The sequence below is a fragment of the Manacus vitellinus genome, unplaced genomic scaffold, assembly GCF_001715985.3.
Source record: "Manacus vitellinus isolate BGI_N305 unplaced genomic scaffold, ASM171598v3 scaffold_4_pilon, whole genome shotgun sequence".
NCBI classification, from domain to species: Eukaryota; Metazoa; Chordata; class Aves; order Passeriformes; family Pipridae; genus Manacus; species Manacus vitellinus.
The window spans coordinates 11,921,978-11,943,159 of record NW_021940604.1 but is presented as its reverse complement, the minus strand read 5'-3'; the positions used below and the strand labels follow the sequence as shown (position 1 = coordinate 11,943,159).

The following is a 21,182-nucleotide window of genomic DNA, read 5'->3' as shown; positions in this document are numbered from 1 at the left end:
TCCTCTGAATACCCACTGACTACAACCTCAGCTTAAACAGCCATTCCAACTGTAGTTGTAATCAGGACTTAGACAATTACCATAATTATAAACACCTACCTGTACATATTAAATTTAAGAGTCTTAATCTCAAAACTCATCCCACAGTCTAGGTCTTCCAGCATGTACCACAGCTTTCCTATATGTTTCTGTGGTAATTTGGCACCTGAACTTTTATAAGAATCCTATTCTGCTGTTCAGTCCTTAGCCTGATGCCTTGGGTTTGGTACCCTTATTACAGAAAATCTACAGCTGCATGCAGTAGGGGATCAGGTTTTTACCTTCATGCTACAGCATGAGTAGACAGAGGAACAGTATAAGCAGCTTTGGTTTATGTTCAAAGAAACAATGAATATAGCAAACTGGGAGTACATCAGACAGTGGGAGAATGAAGTGAGATTGAATTACACTCCAACTCCAGGCATAAGACTTCATAAATGTCACAGTTTAAGATGACCAACATTTTATGATCACTATGTACTCAGGACATCCCCAAAAATATCATTTAAGCTCTCCTTCTCTTCTCCTTCCTCCAGTTATATGTTTTAGCTTTAATTATTTTGAATACCAATATTTTCTCTGACCAGGGTCTTAACATTAAGGACAAAACCACAAAGGATTTGAAATAAGCACGTGTCTGAACAAGTTAAAATGTCCCAAGGATGTAGCTAATTTTGTACTAGCAAAAGAAACTGTTCTTGCTGTACAAAAACAACGATAAGATAAAACAGAGGGAAAAGAGTTTTACCATTAGTTTATTGCATATATTAAAATATATAGCTTCTACAACAATCACTGTATTGCACTGATTTCCTACAGAATATCTACTGTGCAATTGCTTTGTCTGTTTCTTACACATGTAGGGCCTGATCCAATTGCCTGCTGCATGTAGTGAAAAACTGACCACTCTTTTTAGTAAGCTGTAGGGCATCTGCTAGTCTCTTGCTCTTAGCTGCATGCTTCCTATAGCTGTTTGTTTTTCTAGTGTTTGTCACTCAGAAAATATACAGATGACTATGCAACAGAATTACTTTTTTTAAGAGGCATTAAAGATTTTAACAACTTTCAAACTGTTGCCTAAAAAGAAAATTCAGGGAGAAAAAAACTCTGAGACAATTTAGTTTTTAAGGTAAGATAAGGAAAGGATTTAATTTGTGCCTAGGCATAAAGTTACGAGATGCACACCCCACGCTGTTACAGACGTTACAATTTATAATACTGCCTGTCCAATCCGAGATTTTTCCACCCTCTGACTTTTGCCCTGGACCACCCTCGATCTGCCTCTTGGGAATTGGGGCTGGCGTCTTTTGAGATCACCTCTTTATCAATCTTCATCTTCTTCAGAGCACAAAGGGTACACGGTTACCCAGTTTCTGACTGTGTTCTGCGGTTTAGGCTAAAATACAAGCATTCTCCAAACAGAACAGGCCTATCTTAGAGTGAGACTAAACATGTCCTGATGGAATTCAGGGGTAGAATTGATATGGGGAGCGTAGAATGGGATTAGAGGGTTGGTAATCTATGTAGCTTCTGTGTTAAGGGTAAAGGAATGAAATGCTGCTGCTTCTAAATCTACTTCTACTATATAACTACTTATAAAACTTATAAAAACTAGAAAAATCATAAAACTAAAAGGACCTTAAGGCATCAAAACCTAATGATAGGTTTACACAACATTAACAGAAAAAAAATGTCTAATTATTAGAATTTTATTTGTATGCTTGTTAATTTTGTATAGAGTTACTATAATATTTTTTTCCTAATAAAATGCTCGTAATAGTGAGGTAGAAAATAACTCCCTTATAAATAGTACAAAATTTTGCCATGCAGCTTGCTGCTGAACAAAGATTTTAAGAAAGATCCAACACGTTAAGAAAAGTTTCACAGCTTTCCTGAACCAATGGTAGGAAAATACATAGATTCACAATATGCAGGATTGCAGACCGAACTGAAGCAAGCAAATCAAATTAGGACCAAACAGAGCTGGAGTAGTAATGAAATCCAGAAGTCTGTCTGCGATGGTGTCAATAGAAAAGGGCAACCAACACAAAAGATGGACTCTTACATCTACCCAAAGAGTCTTTACTGCTTTCCTTTTGTTCTTGGATGCCTCTATGTGTAGCTGAGACGCAATACTCCTACTCATGTTGTTTATCATCCTGACTTGCTGATGTCAGCTTGCCCAGATCCCACTGCCCCCCTTCCCGCAACCCCAGACTCCAGCTCTGAACACATTATTTGTTGGATTCACTTTGTATTTTTTCCCCTCTCTTCTCATCTGATCATGAAAAAAGAGATCAGTTCATGATTAAGGAAAGGTTCAATTAAGGACAATTTACATCCATATGCTTTGGAACAAGAAGAACTTTTTAACATGTATTAACTTACAAAGTTAAGAATGCAACCACAAAATTAAAAAATGCTCATCATACTCAAGATGTTCCTTGTCTTTACCCTCCCTTCTTCAGGCAAAACTGGTGGATACAGTCTCAAACTGAAGTTTCATTGAATGTACTATGCAGCCCAGTAATTCACAGGAAAACATACAGATATGGTTCAAACTGCAGTGAAGTCATGCATAGCCAGTCTTTTCTATTAAAACTCCTGCACATAACTTCTAAGATCTAAATATCTCTAAGTAACCTCTGAGTTCCTTAAAATAGAACAAGACAGTTTCAAAGGATTATTGATTTTCTAAAAGGGCCATCATCAGTGCCCCTTTGCTGTGCATTTTTTCCTCATAGCTTCCAAAAGAGTCAGACTGGGATCTTTAAATAGAATATAATAGTACAAGAAGGCTGTGGGCTACTAAAATGACCTACACAGAGCTAGCGTGCCCAAATCCCAAATCTTCCGTCACGTGTATTACAGCCATATAGCCCATAGGGCAGGCTTTTGCCCTCTCTTGTAGTAGTGAGAAGTGATCATCTCTGAAGAAGTTACTGTATTGCATATGAGTGTTTTATCATTACTGAAGAGTGGTAGGAAAGTTTGGAGAGTAAATATTCACTCCGTCCTGTTTAAAATTCTGCTAAGTGTAGCACACCCCACCTCTGAGACAGGGGGTCTCCATAGCGTGTGGTATGTATTCTTTCTTCATATTTCTTACACAAAAAGCAACATTTGACCCTAAGCTTTGTAACTATGGAAAATTCTAGTCCAAAGCACTCACAAGAAATTCTTCTACCTGCTGCATCCTACTTTTCTTTAACTTCCGCTTTTATGTTTCCCTGCTTTTAATTGCATTGGTCTGTGTTCTGTCCATTCAAGTACTTATATAGGACACACCTATATGATCAGTTTTAGAAGCAATACCTCTGTAAGTTAGCTGTGGCAACTTAAACCATGTTAAAAGTGGAAGCGAATATGGAGCGAAAAGAACTCACTGGCATCCCTATCTGTAGCATCTTTGTCCAAATTACTCAGCTGAAGGATTAGAGAAGAATTAAAAATGGATAATTTAGTTCAGAAAATTGATAAAAAGAATAAATTCAGATATTTTTTCTGTTATCTTTGAAATTAACAACTCATATATTTATTTCAATCTAGGATTGTCCTAATGCAAATTGAAATGTTTTCCTTTCAATTTATTGATCTTATTATCCTTTTATTGTCTCATTTTTTTCTATTATGACAAATTTGCAATTATTAATCCCATAATAAAGTGAAAAATCCCAATAGTTCCTCATCTTCAGAGCATTCTCTCTCATCACTTTTTTCTGTCCAAAATTTTTTCTGATGAAGCACTTTGGCCCCAAAGTGTAGTTTGTAGTGAACTTAGTGTTTAGTGATGAAGCAGAGGAATTGCAAAAGATGTGACAGAAAACATCAAAATACACACAGAAAAAAAGTTGAATAGTCAAATGTGACATCCTCTGGTTCAATAGTTCCCTGTAGAAGAATTAATTAATAACAGGTGTTAAAAGTAATGCCAAGACTGCAAAAGAATTCTGCAGTGACAACCAATACAATCCTTCCCCAGAGCTCCCAATCCACTTTGCTGTTGTTTGCAGTGAGGAAAACAAAAGTCAGCTGGGAATAATCTAAGCAAAACAAGCAATGTGTTAACAGGACCTGTTAATTCCTATCTTAGAAGAAATATTAGAAAGTTAAGTTATTTTAAGCTGGTAGAAAAGAAGGGGAGGGGGGGATGTAATGTGTTGTGCTTCACAGCCCTGGCAGAACAAAATGAATGAAGAAATAATACCTAAATACAAGCCACCAAGTAGTTCAACCTGTGGAAAGCATCAAATGGCCCACGCAAAGCTGCCTTTTTACACTCAGCAATTATTTAGTGGCACAAAGCTGGCAGAAGTGGCTGAACTGCCCTAGGTAAGGGGCAAGGAGAGCACATGACAGGTTGAAGCAGATCTCCTCAACACCTACATTTAACACTTCTTCTGCTTGTTCCAGGCACCTGTGCATCACTGACCTGCAGCCAGACCACAGATCCCAGGCTGCACAGATACTACTCAGTCCCTGCTATTTCCACCAAAGAAAGCAGAAATGGCCAATATAATTGCCCACAATTTCTTTCTTGCTTGTCCAGTGTGGGGTCTGCAAGATTAGAGATGATGCTCTGGTCTACAGCTGCTCCATGGATATCAAACATCACTTTCAAACTCTGTAGAAAACACATTTTCTTCCTCCCTGACTGGACAATGTTTCACTACTGGTACTGTTACTTGAATGAGATATTGATTTCTGCTAAATTGTCACAAAAAGAAATAAAAATCACTATCACTATTGTTATGGGCCGATAAAAAAAATTATCAGCCCATAATATTAGAAAAGCCAGATGCACTGAAATGTCCTACATCACTAAATAGGATCATCTTCCTTCTATACTCACACACTAGAGGAGCTGCCTGGCAGCACCCAACTATCACTTTGGTGTCCTACCTGTGGGAAAGTAACCACTTTCCTGACTGTGCAGTAACCACTGGGAAGACAGAATTGAAGTTTTGACCATGCAACCTTTGACAAACATGATGGGGTTTTTTATTTATATTTGATTTACTACCCTTTTAAATATCTAACTTTTAATTCCTCTGAGGGAATGTACCCACCTCCCTAGATGATAACTAATTTTCATAAGCAGTGCAGTGCAGCACATGGAGAAACAGGCAGTTGTTCAGAGACCACACGATCATACCCTAAATCGACTCACATTTAAAAAATTTTTCAGCTACAGAATGAAAAATTACCTTTATAACAGCAGTTATAAAGTTAGTTTCCCACTGCCATGTCTGGAGCCCTGTGAGTAGATAAAGATGACGGAATATTTTCAACTGGAAAAATTTTTGGCTCCATTCTGATCTCCTGGTTCATTTGGAAAGTTTGGTTAATAGATTGGGATGACGAGGGTGCTAATTTTCAGATAATGATATCTAAATAATTACCTCATGCGACTTAAACATGAGTGTTCCCACTGGCTGTTAGACACAGTGGTTCTTCAGTGTCCATGGCCATGTAGCTTGTGACTCTGTACACACAGCAGAGAATCTGGATAATGTATCCTGTATGTGTTGTCAGTTGTCATTTCCTAGAATATGGCACATTTCTCGGGATATTGTAATATTTTGCTGTATGTAAGTACACTCATAGGTTACCTGTTACTGTATGTGAAAGTATATGTAAATACTGAAAAGATAAAAGAACCTATATAAGTATTTGCAAAGTTTTCTGAAAGTACTTTCAGGAGTAATTAATGTATAATGAATACGACTACGTAACCAAGTTTTACAGGAAGGCAGTAGAGTACCCTGAAAATAGCAGTCTGAATATTGCACCTGCAATGACCATTTTCAAAGGTTTTCTTGAATCAAACAAAGCATAAATTATAGGTCTGCAGGCAGAGCTGAAATAATCCATCCTGAAGGCAGCATTGCACAAGTCCTTAGGTGTTGAGAAGCTGGTAAAAATATCAACTATTGGAGAAAAGCAGTCAAGAACAACAAAACCAACCAAAGAACCAATAACAACAACAAAAAAAGCAAACTAAAATTAAACAAACCAGTTAGTATTTAACACTGAGAAAACCATGCTAAATGCAAACAAGAATAAAATTCATGAGCCATCTAAGAAAATTACTTCTTTCATAGGGATGTAATTTTGGGGATCTAATGCAATTGGTCAAAGATAGTATAATTACAATCAAGAGAGAAAACTCCAACAGGAAGGTGAGGTGCTACACACAACTGCATGACAAGATGTGTAGAGTTTGAAGGAAAGCCCCAAGCTACCAGCATGATTTAATGGAGCTGGCTGTGATGTGGGCCATAGCATAACACTGAGGAAAAGTCAGTTTTGACCACGAAGTAGACCAGAAACTTGGTGAGAGAGCAGGTATCTGGAGATGATGGATGAAACCACTCACAGGCATATTTCCCCTCATTTTGGACAGAACGGTTCTACCCATGCACATATCACAGGGGCAAAGCCCAAGCCTTGCATTTCTAGGCACTGAAATCTTAACAAAGTCAAGCCAATATTACACCAGCTGTGAGCTCCAGAGCTGCATGAAGTCATGATTTGGCAACTTGAGATATTCATGAAAGTATTGCAACACAGTCAGTCCTGGGGAAGAAAATCAGGTAAAACAAAATTACTTAAACATAGAAGAACAAGAACTGTTGGGGAGAGTTTTCTTGGGAAAAGGATGTCTTTAAGTACACAATACTTCCTTTGAGCCAAACCTTGCCTCTTCTGATTTATTTAAAGCATATCTTTATGTCTTCAGAAGTGCTTTTAAACCATCATGATTACAGTGTTACATCAGGTCTAGAGACAAATGTGACAGTCACAAGTGCTGTGAGAGTCACTTCTGTCACTCAATATCTGATCTGAAGGATGAGGGAACAAAATCTGGCTCTTAGCTCTGCTGATGTCAGGTACCTGAAGTGTCAGTGCACTTCAGTCACAGCACAGGCTCTGAAATTAAAGTGTCTGAGGGCAGGATCCCAAGCACAGGGTGGGGGACAATTCTGATGGGGACTGGTGACTGAGGCCAGCAGCCTCCCTCCCAACTGGCATTGTCTGCAACCTGCTGCAGTGACAGCCTCTGTTTGCAAGAAAAGGCTGTGCCAAATCAGAGTGAAAAAAAAAAAATATTTGCCTGTTTTTATATCACTTCTTGCCTCAGAAGGCTCCCTTCCTCCGCCTCTTCATCTTGGTCTAGTCTGCACCCCAAAGCACTACCAGATTGCTTTTTTGTGTATGTGCTTAGGTATCCTTTCTTTATTAAAATCCAAAGCTGCTTTGAGTGGTCTTTTTTCTCCACTCTGCATTTTGGTGGAAATGTGGAATTCAAAATGAAAGTGAAAACATTCCTCCTTTCTTACAAGAAGAACTAGAATGTTCCTGGTTTATATATAGATAAAAAGATTCATGGCTGTCTTTTGAGACACTGCACATCCTTTTCTATGTCAGTGTTCTCTGTAATGCTTCATTGATGCTTGTTGCTGCTGCAGCCATGAAGGTAGACATGCAGCTCATCCAGAGGGAAGATAATTTGATTAATTTAATATGTTACTGTTACTACTGTATATAGCCCTTTGTCAGGAGTTTCTTGTAACAATTACTTTCATTTACTTAATTTTAATTGAAGATGATTAAAATGTTGTCTTTTGTCAAAAAACATTATAATTGTAAAATGTATGCTGGCTATTGAGCATTAATTTGCCTGAACTTGTCTGAGTTCTTTGACATATTTTAATTTTTAATAGAAAAATTCATGCCTTTAAACAAAAAATTTTTAATTTAAATCTTGAAGGACTAGTTTTGGAACTTCATGCTAAATATTTTTAAGTCCTTCACAGTATTAAGGTGTAAAGTAAAAATCAACAGAGAACTTGCAAAATTAAAAAAATCTATTTCTCAAAGTTTTCAGCTGTTGTTTCTGCAACCCAAACTTTTTTTTTTTACTCCTGTCTTAATTTAAGATATTGTTGACTTTTTTGTTAAAGATGCTTTTGCCTGTGGACTCCACAAGAGGGTAGGAAATCCTTTCTCAATGTTTAGGCTGTGACAGAAAAGATTAAAAGAAAAAAATAGTGAGTTTAACTATTCTGACCACAAGCAGGCACTGTAGATATACCGGCAAGTTCCTGAGCTGCAAACCATTTAAGAGTAAAAATATAACACTTTTTAAAATAAAAATCACTGGCTTTGAAGACAGCTCTGAATGTAGGTGTTCAAGGTGCTGCAAGAGAGAGGCTGAGTGTGGATTTCCCAGTTGGAATGCTCTAAAGCATATTTTGCTGTCCTACATGTTCAATCTGGGATGTTTCAGAAAGGAAAAGAGCCATGGAGGTGCTCTCAGACTGAGGGGCTTGCCTGGATGTGGAAGCTTGAGCTCCCTCCTGAAGCCAGAATTGGAAATATATCCTCCGAGAGCAACATTAGCTCTTGCTAGAGTAATTCACAGCAATAGAAGATACAAGAAATCCTAACCCTTCTGGCTGCTTCCCTGAGGAATAAGAACACCATTTGGATTTGACATAGACCAGAATTCCTGTCAAAACATTTCACTGCGTAGGGTGGAAAAATAGATTAATGCATAGGCATGTGTTTCAGAAAAAAAAACCCAACACAAACTTACCTTGATATAAAGGAGAGGAAGAAATTGAGATCTGTAGTACTTGCAACTGAACATAAGTGGTGTACCCCGTTGAACTGAATGTCAGGTACTCCTGACAACAGCACGTGTGGTCCACAAAAGAATTCCCTTTTATTCTGATTCCCTAGGTTTTGTGCCAAGCAGTGGTTTTTTTTTAGCACCAAGTTTAGCACCAGTATCAAGTTTAACAGCAGGTAGAACAGCATGGCATGCCACTAAGTTGCTCAGTAGCCAAATTACACCATCTGACACATCTGCAAGACCCTTTGGCTGGAAGAACTACTGAAGACCTACTAGTAAGTTGCAAATTGGGTAGGAAGACTGACTAGATACTCATTTAACATCCAAGAGCACACACTGAACACACAGAAGGACATGACACACTGAAGCCTCACGGATAGCTCAAAATTGTTCCCTGAAGATGTGCTCTCTGAGAGAAATGTTGTTCTTATAGGAGAATGTAATGTATTGGGTTGACTCTAAATGATTTATGCTGCATGTTAATGAAGTAATTTAATTATTACTTAAAATATCTCCAGTTGCATTGTGTGTCACCAGCTAGACATCTAATACTCAGAAGAGTTTTCAGAAATACCTGAATGTGTATTCAGAGACTCAGACACCTAACATTAACGCAACATGTTCTCGTGTAACTAACAGAAGGCATTTAAACTCTGCAAAATAGTTGAGAACTGTGGCAAATATTGCTGGCAGCAAACTTTGTGAAGACACTTAAAAAGGATCTATAGTTATCTCTAAGATTAGTGCTCTATATAATTTTTTGTGATCCATCATTTGACTCATGGTTTCACTGCTGGAAGGATGTCAGGGACATATATCATTCGTTAGCTTTCAAGAAAAACCCCTCATGGACCAGTTTTAACTAGATCTAGATTAAACTAGATCTAATTCCAATCAAGTTTCTCTGAAGAAGCCGCATTGAGCTTCATGCAGACATGATCTGGCACAGCTGGCAGGGACACCATCTCTGCTGCAGAAATGGGATCATGGAGCTCCCCTCTCCCTGCCTTTGTGGACATACTGCAGGCTCTCTGTACTATCCCCAAACACTGTGTATTTCATATGGCTCCGCTCCAAAAGGAAAATCAAGAATTCCTGGTGACATCCCAGATGGTACCCTGGCCACTAAGTTGTCATGTAAAATGTATGCAAAAAGTTGCTCTTCTGCTTCACCAGTGTCCAGAGAGCTGGTCCTCAGGAAAGCACTGCAGATTAAGTCTAGAAAAACCTGAGGCAACTGTACAGGCTCTAAAAGTCAGGGCTAGGTTGTGTTACAGGTCCAGCTCTCTAGAGCTGAGTCACTGGCTACAAGCAACCTGATGCTCAGTTTTCTTGCTCTCCCTGAGCACTGCTCCTGCTGCCCTCCTGTTTAATCCAGGGGTCTCCCTTGGCATGCATTTAGCGATGGTATGGGACAGTATATTATCCAAATTCTAGGTGCCTAAAGACTTCGTTGCATCCAGCCCTGATCTGTCTGTTCAGCTAATGATACTCGTGCACAGAGAAAGTACTTGTATCAACTTAAAGTCTTTGGGTTTATGTTTCTATTGTGAAAGGTGACAGCCTTATGCAACACCTCAGATAAGTCTGTGACTTTCCAGCTCCTTGCCATCTTAAGTGTTTCAGAGTTGGTGTGCAATTGGAATTCTCCACATCCAAAATAGTATGTGTTACAGATCCACAAAAAAGTTCTCAGCAAAGAAAACAAGCTGCTACCACTGGCATGACATGCTAGTATAGATGTGATAAGTCAAGAAGTGGATAAACATGGATAGCTTTGTGGTAGTCACTGTTTGATAAGGGTAGAGTATACACTGTATGCATAACGCAAAAGGTAAATCAGAGGTACAATTCACAATAAAAAGATTGCAGTGGCTGCATTCAGTAATGACAACTCAGCCAAACTTATTTTAAGCAGGTAACTAATGTGAATGCTAACAATACCTCTTTCTGACTTCAGAGGGAGCTCAGCATGGCAAGGACCTCAATCAGATGTTCCAGTTCAGTGTGACAGTGGGGTTGGATGTCAGCAAGTGTATTTTATAACATCTGGAGCCTGACATCTAAGCAAAGACAGGACAAGAACATACCTGAGTATGAGCCATACTCTTGTTCCTGCGTACTCCTTCCCAAGTATGAAGTGCACAAGAAATAAGGGATGAAAACTTGATTCTATTATTTTCAGGAAAAGGTCAACTTCAAGCCAAAATTACACTCCCATTCTATTTGCTTGGGAATAACAGTAAACTCTATACATCTGTCCCCTTTACAAAGGAGTGACAAAGACCAATATGAGCCTGAATGTATTCAGTTTAGGATTATTAATGGTGAACCCTAAAAAGATTAGCTGCACGCATACAAGATGAAGTGAAATACTGAGTTTATGGGCCACATGTAAATAATTTCTGAAATTAAAAAAACCCAAATCAATGCATTAAGGGTTTCTAGAGAGACTCATACTTCCAAAACACCATCAAGGCATTAAGAGTGAAAACAAGTGATAAATAAATATCATATAAAATTAGTCTGATTTATTAGAGAAAATTCAACAGAAATGATAGGTTAGAGGTAATAAATGATTTATTAGAGAAAATTTTACAGAACTGACTCATAAAATTCATGTTATACATTTCAGGCTTTTACTGAACCATGAATATCCAGTAAGCCACTGTTTCTTCATTTCTAGAGCTACTGTCACTAATAGAATCTGTTACTGTGACTGATCTTCAGATAAAAGTTTTACTGTACGAAAATGCAGGTTAAATATTTTGCCTTTTAAGAAATGTTTTCCGAAACCATGGATAGAAAAATCCATATATTAATGGATTGCAGAAAGAATTTAATTACCCAAGCCAGTTTACAGAATTGAACAGAGATACAGGAACAGAGAAATTAAAAATTGGATCAATTAAGATTACAAAAAAATGAGGAAACCAACATATTAAGAAACCCAGCATAACAATACTCAAGGCCTTAGCAGTTTTCCTGTCTTTATTCTTAGAAAGCTAATGTTTCTTATCAATTTTTAAGTGCCTGTGTGCCTGGCTCAACTCCCATGTGTGCCTTTGGGAGACTGTAAAAATTTTAACATAAATTCCTATCATAATGCAAGCAGGAGCAAAGAAACCAACTGTAAATAGAAAAACCCCCCACAGTTTGTTGAACACAATAGGGCACAAGCATTTAACTAGCTTTTCATAGCCCTCAATTTCAGAAGCATAAACTTCCGAGAAAATCACACCAAAAGCAAAAGCAGCAGGCACTGACCAGCAGACTGCTACAATTTGTTTTATGGTTGCGACAGTCATGGTGCTGGTGTAATGCAGAGGATGGTGGATTGCATAAAACTGATCCATGGCAATGGAACAAAGATGGAAAATGGAAGCTAAACAGAGCATCAAGTCAAAACTGTAATGAACTGTGCAGAATATAATGCCAAAAAAACAGTATTTCTCTATAGACCTCACCATGCTGTAGGGCATAATGGTAAAGCCCAGCAGGAGATCTGTGCCAGACATGGATAAGATGAGGAAACTGGTCGGAGAATGAAGCTGCTTGAAATATGAGATGGAAATTATTATGGTCAAATTCCCCAAGATGGTGAGAATGAAGACTGCAGTTACGAATAGATACAGTGCCTCTCATATTCCTGCTGACCTAAAGCTCTCCGGACAAGATCTGTTTCCAAACTCAGAGCCATCAGTCAAATCCCTCGAGATATTCGGTGAAAGCATAATCAATCCCTTATTAGACTTTTCTTTTAGAGGTGCAGTTCCATCAGCAGATTTAATTCTCATGAGTTTCCAAAAGATTCCAAATCCTAACATGAGAATACGAGATAAAATAAGTCAAGACTATGAACTCAATTACTATGTGAAATGCAGTAATTCGGAGGGGAATTTTCTCTCGCCTTAAATGGGGACTAACTACAACCAATTATTCTTCTGAAATTATTCTACCTGAAATCTAGCAACTGGAAGACATTATAAAATTAATTGCAAGTAATATTTAAAACACAGCAGTTGAAAGTAAACTTAATTACCTCTTAAATCAATAAATTATATGATAATATAAATCTTATTTTGTATCTGGAGTATTTTGTAAAATATTGTTCTTGTATTTTATATAAATCGTAATATTAGTAAATTTAAATTGATCGAAGAAAAACGTGCATGGACAAAGAAACCCCTCAAGTCACTTCAATCTGAAAATATTATGTAACATTTATATGCCTCCCTAATCTTAGAATATTGATATTTTTTCTATAGGAGAAATGCAATGCAAACTGTCATACTTCAGCTTTCTTGAAGATTTCAGTTAATGAGCTACTCACCTAAATGATCCTCTTAAGAGACACAAATCAGTTGCTAAACCCCCACTTTCCAAGTTATTTATGATGATAAACTCACCTGCTGTGCATTATAAAGTACTAACAATGAACACATCTCACGGAGATCAGTTGTAAAACTGGTAGCATAAACAATATTCTTTTCTTTCCCTATATATACACTTGTTTTCTATCATTATAATTCCACCAGCAAAAAGGGTGTGGAGGCAGGCTGAGGCTTGTCTCCTGTACTGCACTGCGGTCCAGGTGCAGTAGTTATAAATGAATACACTAGTGAACAGTTTCAAGGGGCAAAAAATTCTCTTCCTTTATCTGGGAAGAACCAGATCAATTTCTTCCACCTCTTTTCCTGATAATTTGTTTTGGACTAACAGCAAATTTAGAAATAGGAGCAGAAAGAGATACTTTTTCCACAGCAATTTAACCCACTTAAAAGGAATATGAGGAGCAACTAAGTCTACTGATCTTTTTTCCAATAGGCATCACCCAACAATGAGGAAAATACAGAGATTGTGCATCAAAAGATTAAAAACAGATCTTGGCAGTCAGTCTTATAGGCTAATCCTCCCTCCATCTCTTTTAATTGTACCATAAATAAATTCTCTAAGTAGACATTTTTCTGTTCTGTTATTGTCCTGCAAAATTGCAATCTTGGTAACAGGCAGATCCCCTCTGTAACTTAGCTCTGATTCATGAAAGGTGGGAATTTATTTTTCTTTTATGATGTTACATTTAATTCCCAGTAGATTTTGAGCTAAACATATGTATGCAATTTAGGGGTTTACATCAACTGGAAATAAACAAAGCCAAGTGCCTGCATTGACAACACCATTATTTTTATTTGTTCTATTAATTATCTACCCTCACATATAGGGGAGCTCTTTTGGTGACTTAGTCATGTGACAAGTCATGTTGTACCTCATCATTTCCATGATAAGCTTAAATATTAACTGAAGATAACTATTTGGTTACTTATTACTAACTGCTTTTATTACTCTGGGCTTCCTTCGATAAAACAACAATAGACAGCAAAAGACAAACTCAAGCTTTCTCAATGAATTGTGTATCCTGTTGGTAACTGAGAAAGTCCAAAGGGTATAGGATGCTCTCTGTTTTCAGCAATCCCTCTCTAACTGACAGACACCTTTTAGTCAATATGCTATGAGTACTAGGTGTTGGAGGAAAATTACTTTTCCTATACCCCTGGGAAATAAGAAGTCGATACATTTAGGAGTGGGCTGTGGAGTTCTCATTGTCTAAGTTATGCTGTGGATCAGGTCTCTTAAGAAATTAATCTGTTTTACAAACACTGTTGCATAATCAGTTCATAGAAACATTTTCAATTACCCATGCAGCTGGTTGGATTTAAGGTGCATCATGAAGAGGAAGAGAACTTATTAAAAATCCTACAAAGTAGGCAATTTAATGTAGCTGGTTATGCAAGACCATTTAAAATTACACAAGACAGTAAATATTAAAGGAATAAAATATCATAGAATCACAGAATCATGGAATGGTTAAAGTTGAAAAGGTACGTTCTGCCCCATCATCCAGATCATTAATGAAGGTGTTGAAGAGGATTGGACTGAGTATTGACCTTAGGGCACACCACTAGCTGTTGGCCTCCAACTAGACTTTTTGCCAATGATCAGTAGCACCCTAGGGGCCCGGCCAGTTTTCAATCTGCTCCATTCAGCCCGTTTTCAATCTACTTCATAGTCTTCTCATCCAGCCCCATACTTCATTACCTTCCTTGTGAAAATCTTATGAGAGACAGTGTTAAAAGCCCTACTGAAGTCTAGGTAGACAATAACCACTGCTCTCCTCTTGTCTATCAGGCCAGTCATTTCATCATAGAAGTTTATAAACTTTATAATTTGTCTAATGGAAACAGACTAGTCAAAAAGTGCTTACAGGTAGACATAGTCTTTTTCCAAATCAAGTCTTTCAATGCAGTAGCGTGGAAGTAGTAGATAATGAAGATGAGCAGAAAATCTGCAGAAGACTTTTGTAGAACATTGTGTCATGTTTGATTATGTCCAGTATTTTCCCTCTCGTTGAATGGGTATTAATGCATTGTAGAGGTCAGAGAGTGCACAGTGTGCATGACATAGATGAGTTAATGATTTAAAGAAAGCCATACACTTCGCAATATTTATAGATTTTGAGAGCTCATTTTTTCCATTTGAACACTGCACTAATGTATTTTTTTTATCTAGCAGTTTAAAATACTCCCATTTTAGAGTGATGATTTCTCTGTGAGGTTTCTAGAAGGGACTTTCATGGTGTTCCTCCTCTTTCCCTGTCCTCCTGCATCTGGTACCTGAGAGGCTATGAGATTTGGACACAGATGGTACCACCATGCATGATGTAGTCCACCAAGATATGAGCTACAGGGACTAAGGCAGGATACAGGCAGCAGTTCAGGACTCTGAAATTTGCTGTCAGTTTTGTACAAAGCATGAGAGGAAGGTGACATTGCAAATGGTGCTCACTGGTGGCAAAATGAACAGACAGAAGTTTACTGGTGAATCAGAGACTTTCATCATGCTGGAGTAATTGCTTTGTGCAAGTTTTCAGGGAAGTTAAGACATATGAAATCACCCATGGGGGAATAATTTGTTTTGCAAAAAGTAGCCAGCTGGGAATTGTTTAATAAGATCTCTAATTAAAAGTGTTGATAAGGAATTTAACAATATCACTTGCGCATCATTTGCATTATGATACTTTGAAATCCCAGTGCAATGTATTCTGCTTCACCAGACCTAACTCATAATCTGATTGGACAGCAGCAAGAAGCATTTTTCTTGTGCTGTCCTTATTTATCCATGTCTCGTGTCCAAATAGAGTCCCTGTGGCCTCATTAACATATTTCATTTGTCCGTCGCCCTTATAGTGAGAAATAGCTTTGTGCTGTCTGCGATTAGAGCTAATGAGACAAAGTAACCTGGGACTTCATTACAGTCCCTCTGCTAGAGAAGGTTCTCTGTAAATAGAAATCAAGGAGGATCTTTGGGAAAGTGCCACTTTTAGGTAATAGGAAACTAGAGGAAAAAGTTATTTCTGAAACTTTCTGAGCTGGGCTGCGCACAAATATGGCTAATGTTGTAGGTTATTAAGAACAAGGAGTCCTGTCTTCTAGCTATAGATGAAGGTCACCAGCAATCTGTGTGTGGAAACTCCTTCTCAATTCTTCAGAGAATAAATATTGGTTACATCTTGGCTAGACTAGCTTGCCAGAGAGTTATTGATACACTAAAAATTTCTTCTACTATTTCCATTTACACTCAATAGATTGTGGTGATCTTGTGCAGTCACAATGTTTGGATGCCTTCTTTACTGGTTTTGGCTGAGATACGGTTAATTTTATTTATAGTAGTTTGTTTGGTGTTATGTTTGGAATTTATGATGAAAAACAGTGCTGATAAACACACATGCAACTCCCATTTTAGCTAAGACTGAGCACTGTTTACACAGTCCTAAGGTCTTCTCTGCGCGTAGCCTGGGGGTGCACAAGAGGTTGGGACCCCAGCTGACCAAAGAGATACTTCACACCATATGGTGTTATGCTCAGCAATAAAACCTTAGGAGAAGGAGGAACTGGGATGTTGAGAGTTAGAGTGTTTGTCTTCCCAAGTAACCAACCCTGCTTTCCTCAAAATGGCTGAAGATGTGCTTGCAGATAGGAAGTAGTGATGAATTCCTTAATTTGCTTTGCCTATTAAATTATCTTTATCTAACCCACAATTTTTATGCCTTCAGGAGTGTGGTTCTGGTTTCTATGGTTTTCTAATTAGCTTTGCACTAGGGTCTAGGTACAGACTGCAGAGACATGCTCCATTTGAACTACCATCTATCCCACAAGCAAGTTGGGATCACGTTCACTTTCAAACTTCTCCTACAAGCACAAAAAAATGCCAGAGAGATGCCAGAATAAGTGATAGTGTGATCAGTTGTGAACTCTGGTAGAGCTGGAATTCTCTGGAAACACAGTAATGTTTCCAGATTTTCAGGGAGAAAGACAACGGATGAAGGGAAAGAAACGACTTCATTGACTTCCTGAAGGGACTATGTCAATATGTGTAACGGCGGGGTCCTTGTGTAACAAGGAATAAAACTGCTCCTCGTAGGTGGTGTGAACAAAGAGACTCTATTTCAAACTTCGCGCTCCTTTTATCCCTACATACCACGTGACTTTCTTAACCAACCATTTTACTAACGTTGGGGCATGCTCTCTTGGGCTCTCTTATTTCGGCACATCCTTTGTGCCTTTAGACACACCTCCCACAAATATGTGCTGAACTTTTATTTCAGAAGGTAACACTGAGCATGAGAAAATTACTGCATCAGGCCAGACTCACTGGAGATGAATGAAGAAGAGAATTACCCATTATTTATCAGAAAGATAGATTTTTTTTTTTATTTCATCTTACTTTATTTTTGTTCCTTTTTATGTCGTTTTGGAGAGTACAAACTTTACAAGATGGCAATGAAACAGTAAGAGAGACAATCTCAGATCCTGATATTTCACGCTGCAGAAACGTATCATCATTCAACTTTTATGCTTCACAGCATAGAGTGTTTCAGTGCTCTACAAATTACAGAAAATAAAGACAAGATACACATATGATGTGCACTTATACAATGAACATAAACGAAGGGCATACTGCTGAATGTAGTTCTTACTTCAGTACAGTCACCAATTTCTCTCCATGGTTGCTTCTAATCCTTTCCTGTCCATTGCCACTACTGGTCCTTCATAATCCAACTGATTTCAACCACAAGATTTCTTCACAATTCTCTATATGCTTTCCTCAAAAGCTGTCACAGCATTGCCATCAGACAAAATAACAATATCTCCAAGCTAAAAAAAGTTTCCTGACACAAGAATTGGCAAATATTTTACATCTATACGTTCATTAGATAAATATAATTTTCTGGCATTCTCATGTTCAATGCAGCTTTTTTGTAATTGCTTTTCATTTTGTACATCATATTTTTCCTTGTCTTTGATCTCGTTAAACATGCTTTTGATCTCATTAAGCAGCAAAGCCTTTAAGTGACAAACTCATAAGTGACAAGCACTAGTTGAAATGAAAACAGATAGAACAGCACAATTTTTCTCTGTCTCATCTTCCCTCCCTTGAGTGTGCTGGTATGGCTGGTTATTGGTCTGTTTAGAACTCTGCACAAATATTGAAGAGGAGGGAAAAAACTTACCAAGTTTTGGGTGATTGCTCAAAGATGTAAAGAAATTCAAAGGAAAAAGTTTTTCCATTCTTTCTAGAGGACAACTAATAAACACAAATATTGTAATATAAATCACCTTGTTCAAAAAATTAATCTGTTGTACCAGAATAGATTTTAATGATTAAGATCAGGTATGTAAAATGTTGTAAGTTTTTTTAAGCGTAAGTCTTGCTCTTCTGCACATTGAAAATAAATAGATCTAATCAAAACATCACATACAAATCCCAATCTGGAATGAAATAAGATGTAAAGCACAATTGCTTATCTGCTTGAATTGGATTTGGTAAACAGGTAAACAAATAGGTGTTTCCTTCCTTTTCAGATCTTACACCCAGGAATTCAGCCTCCAGGTAAAAGTTCTAAGCCATGAATGCAACCATTTAAAGCATGTTAATCTAAAAACAAATGAGACCTGGAAGAGTCCTGTTGAAAAATTTTTCCAAACAGAATAATTTTTAATGCCCTGCGAAACCACATGTAAAAAAATGCATAAACAATTGGGTTAAATGTAGAATTTAAATAACCAAACCAAACCAGAGCATCGATGAGAATATGAGGTATCACATAATTCATAAATGGATTGGTAGCTGTAAAGAAGAAGAATGGAGTCCAGCAGATGAGAAACACTCCCATTATTATGCCTAATGTCTTAGCAGCTTTCCCTTCTTTGCAGAATGAAATGTGATTCTTCATTTCAAATTGCACCTTTTTTTTGCTAATTGCATCAATGGATCTTGCCTGCTTCTTGGCTACAGAATATATTTTCCTATAGATGTACAGCATAACAAATCCGGGGATGTAAAAAGATACTGCAGAGGCCACAATACCTGAAGTTTCACTAAAAATGAGAAGGCATCCTCCTGCACAATGGATATGATTATAAATCTTTTCTGCCCCTCTCAAGTTCAGGTCTAGAAAGATCATCCCAAAAGCAAAAGCAGCAGGGACTGTCCAACTTATGAACACCATGACCACAATAACAAAAGTATTTATCTTGGATTTGTATCTTAAAGGATCACACACAGCATAGTAACGGTCAATGGATATGAAGGAAAGGTGGAAAATAGAAGCTGTGCTCAGCATAATGTCCATGCTCGTGTGGATCTTGCAGAAGAGCTCCCCAAAATACCAGCAGTTCTCAACGGAGCGGACCATACTGCAAGGCATGATGAAGAATCCCAGCAGGAAGTCTACTGTAGCCATTGAAAGTATCAGGAAATTAGTAGGCGTATGGAGCTGCTTGAAATGTGATATTGAGATGATAACCGTCAAATTTCCAACCACTGTGGCTAGAATAATGCAAACCATGAAGATATACATGGAAACACGGGTACTGTTTGACCAGCTGCTCCTTATGCAAGAGCCATTTACAGATTCACAGCATGGTTGCATCCTTACTGTTGTCTCAAATCCACACAGGTATGCAGAACAAGTACTGTTTTTCCTAATGCTGAGGTAAATTTACAATGGTTTTTTCCTCTTCTATATGTGGGGAGAGCTGCAGGGATAGAAAAGAAATGGCAATTTTAAACACCTTCATTTAGTTGAATGTGTAGGAAATTCACATTTCATTATTTATGAAGGATGAACACTGTGCAGCCTGCTGAGACCAAAAAGTTTCCATGAGCCTTGTTTTTTAGGTAAATGGTACTGACTCACCAGATCAAGTTTTCCTGAAAAATTCTTGCAGACTCTAGCTGTAAATAGAGATGTAAGTAAAAGATCTAAGAGGAGAAAAGAACTTTTCTGCCCTTTTTCTGCCAAAATATAATGGAAGAACCTGACTAATCTGAAGCATTATCTGTTGTATGAGCAAATATCTTTTCTGCTGGGCTGTGTTGTTTTCAGTGCTAGTAGTTTAGCAGTGTTATGAGTATTTATTACATTAATACTGTTTTTAGCCAAAGCACAAACATGGAAAGAAACATTCTGAACACAGGTTTAGTTTGCATCTGAGGACACATATATTACTGTCCTCTTGTGTATGCTGTAGCATGTCCCTTTTGCAGCTCTCTTTATGAAATCTTTTAATGAAAGTACTTAAGCACTTGGCAAGCAATATCCATTGTTGAAGGATCTGGTTTCCTTTTAATTAACAGAAAGATAGTGTTATTGTGAAAAATAAAGATCATTAGCATATGCTACTCAGTAGCACTACATTATAGTATAAAATGATTGTTTAAGTCAGAAAAATACTGACATGGCACTTCAACCAGGACTAATTTAACCCATATGCTTTGGGACTTTGCTACCTCTGGTTATTTTAGATAGAATACAACAAAATACCGTAAAAATTTTCCCGTATTGAAACAAATGTTATCACAAGCACACCATGCCACTGGAAGCTAAGTGAATATAGATGATAAATGGTAGCTTGCAAATCCCTGACAGCTACCCTGTGTTATAGAGAGGGATTTTTCAAGTAGGGCAGGTAGTGACACCTGAGTGCCAGGGACAAGGTGCATCCAAACCTACAGGAAGTGTGAAATCTAAAAATTTTTATTTATTTATTTGGTTAATTGCTTATTTATTTATTTATATTGGGGTGTTTGGCTTCCCCTTTTTTCTGCCTACTAATGTTTAACACAATCTCAGCTCTTTTTCACCTCGCTGTAACTATCACTTCGTATACCTTTTCCATCACTTTTTGTCAGTCTCTTCATGTTTCTTTTCCTACCTGTCATTTCATCATTTACATCAAGGCGAAGAAAACACAACCAGATGGATACTTATTGACACAAATTTTGAATTTTCACAGTAGAAAGAATTAAACACCAGTTTAGCTGTATATACTGGGCATCATTATAAAAGTTTCAAGCCCATTAAGGTTATAAATGTGTTACATAGATTTTGAACTTCATTTGTTCTATATAGTAAATTATTTAAACAAATCTGGTAAAAGAG

At 37.6% G+C, this 21,182-nt stretch overlaps 2 protein-coding genes across 2 annotated transcripts; both read right to left on the bottom strand.

The window, feature by feature from the left end:
- Positions 1 to 11,390: 11,390 nt before the first annotated feature.
- On the bottom strand, positions 11,391 to 12,414 carry LOC103757707 (trace amine-associated receptor 2). Its single transcript, XM_008923876.2, is given in 2 exon segments — positions 11,391 to 11,460; positions 11,462 to 12,414. Coding segments are annotated over 2 exon segments (1,023 nt in total).
- Positions 12,415 to 18,668: 6,254 nt separating this feature from the next.
- Positions 18,669 to 19,733, bottom strand: LOC103757674 (trace amine-associated receptor 1). The gene has a single exon (XM_008923845.2). The coding sequence runs from the start codon at positions 19,668 to 19,670 to the stop codon at positions 18,669 to 18,671; it is 1,002 nt and encodes a 333-aa protein (XP_008922093.1). The 5' UTR covers positions 19,671 to 19,733.
- Positions 19,734 to 21,182: the final 1,449 nt, after the last annotated feature.

Excerpts from the sequence above, each read along its gene's own strand:
- LOC103757674 (XM_008923845.2), bottom strand. The coding sequence starts at position 19,670 with ATGCAACCATGCTGTGAATCTGTAAATGGCTCTTGCATAAGGAGCAGC.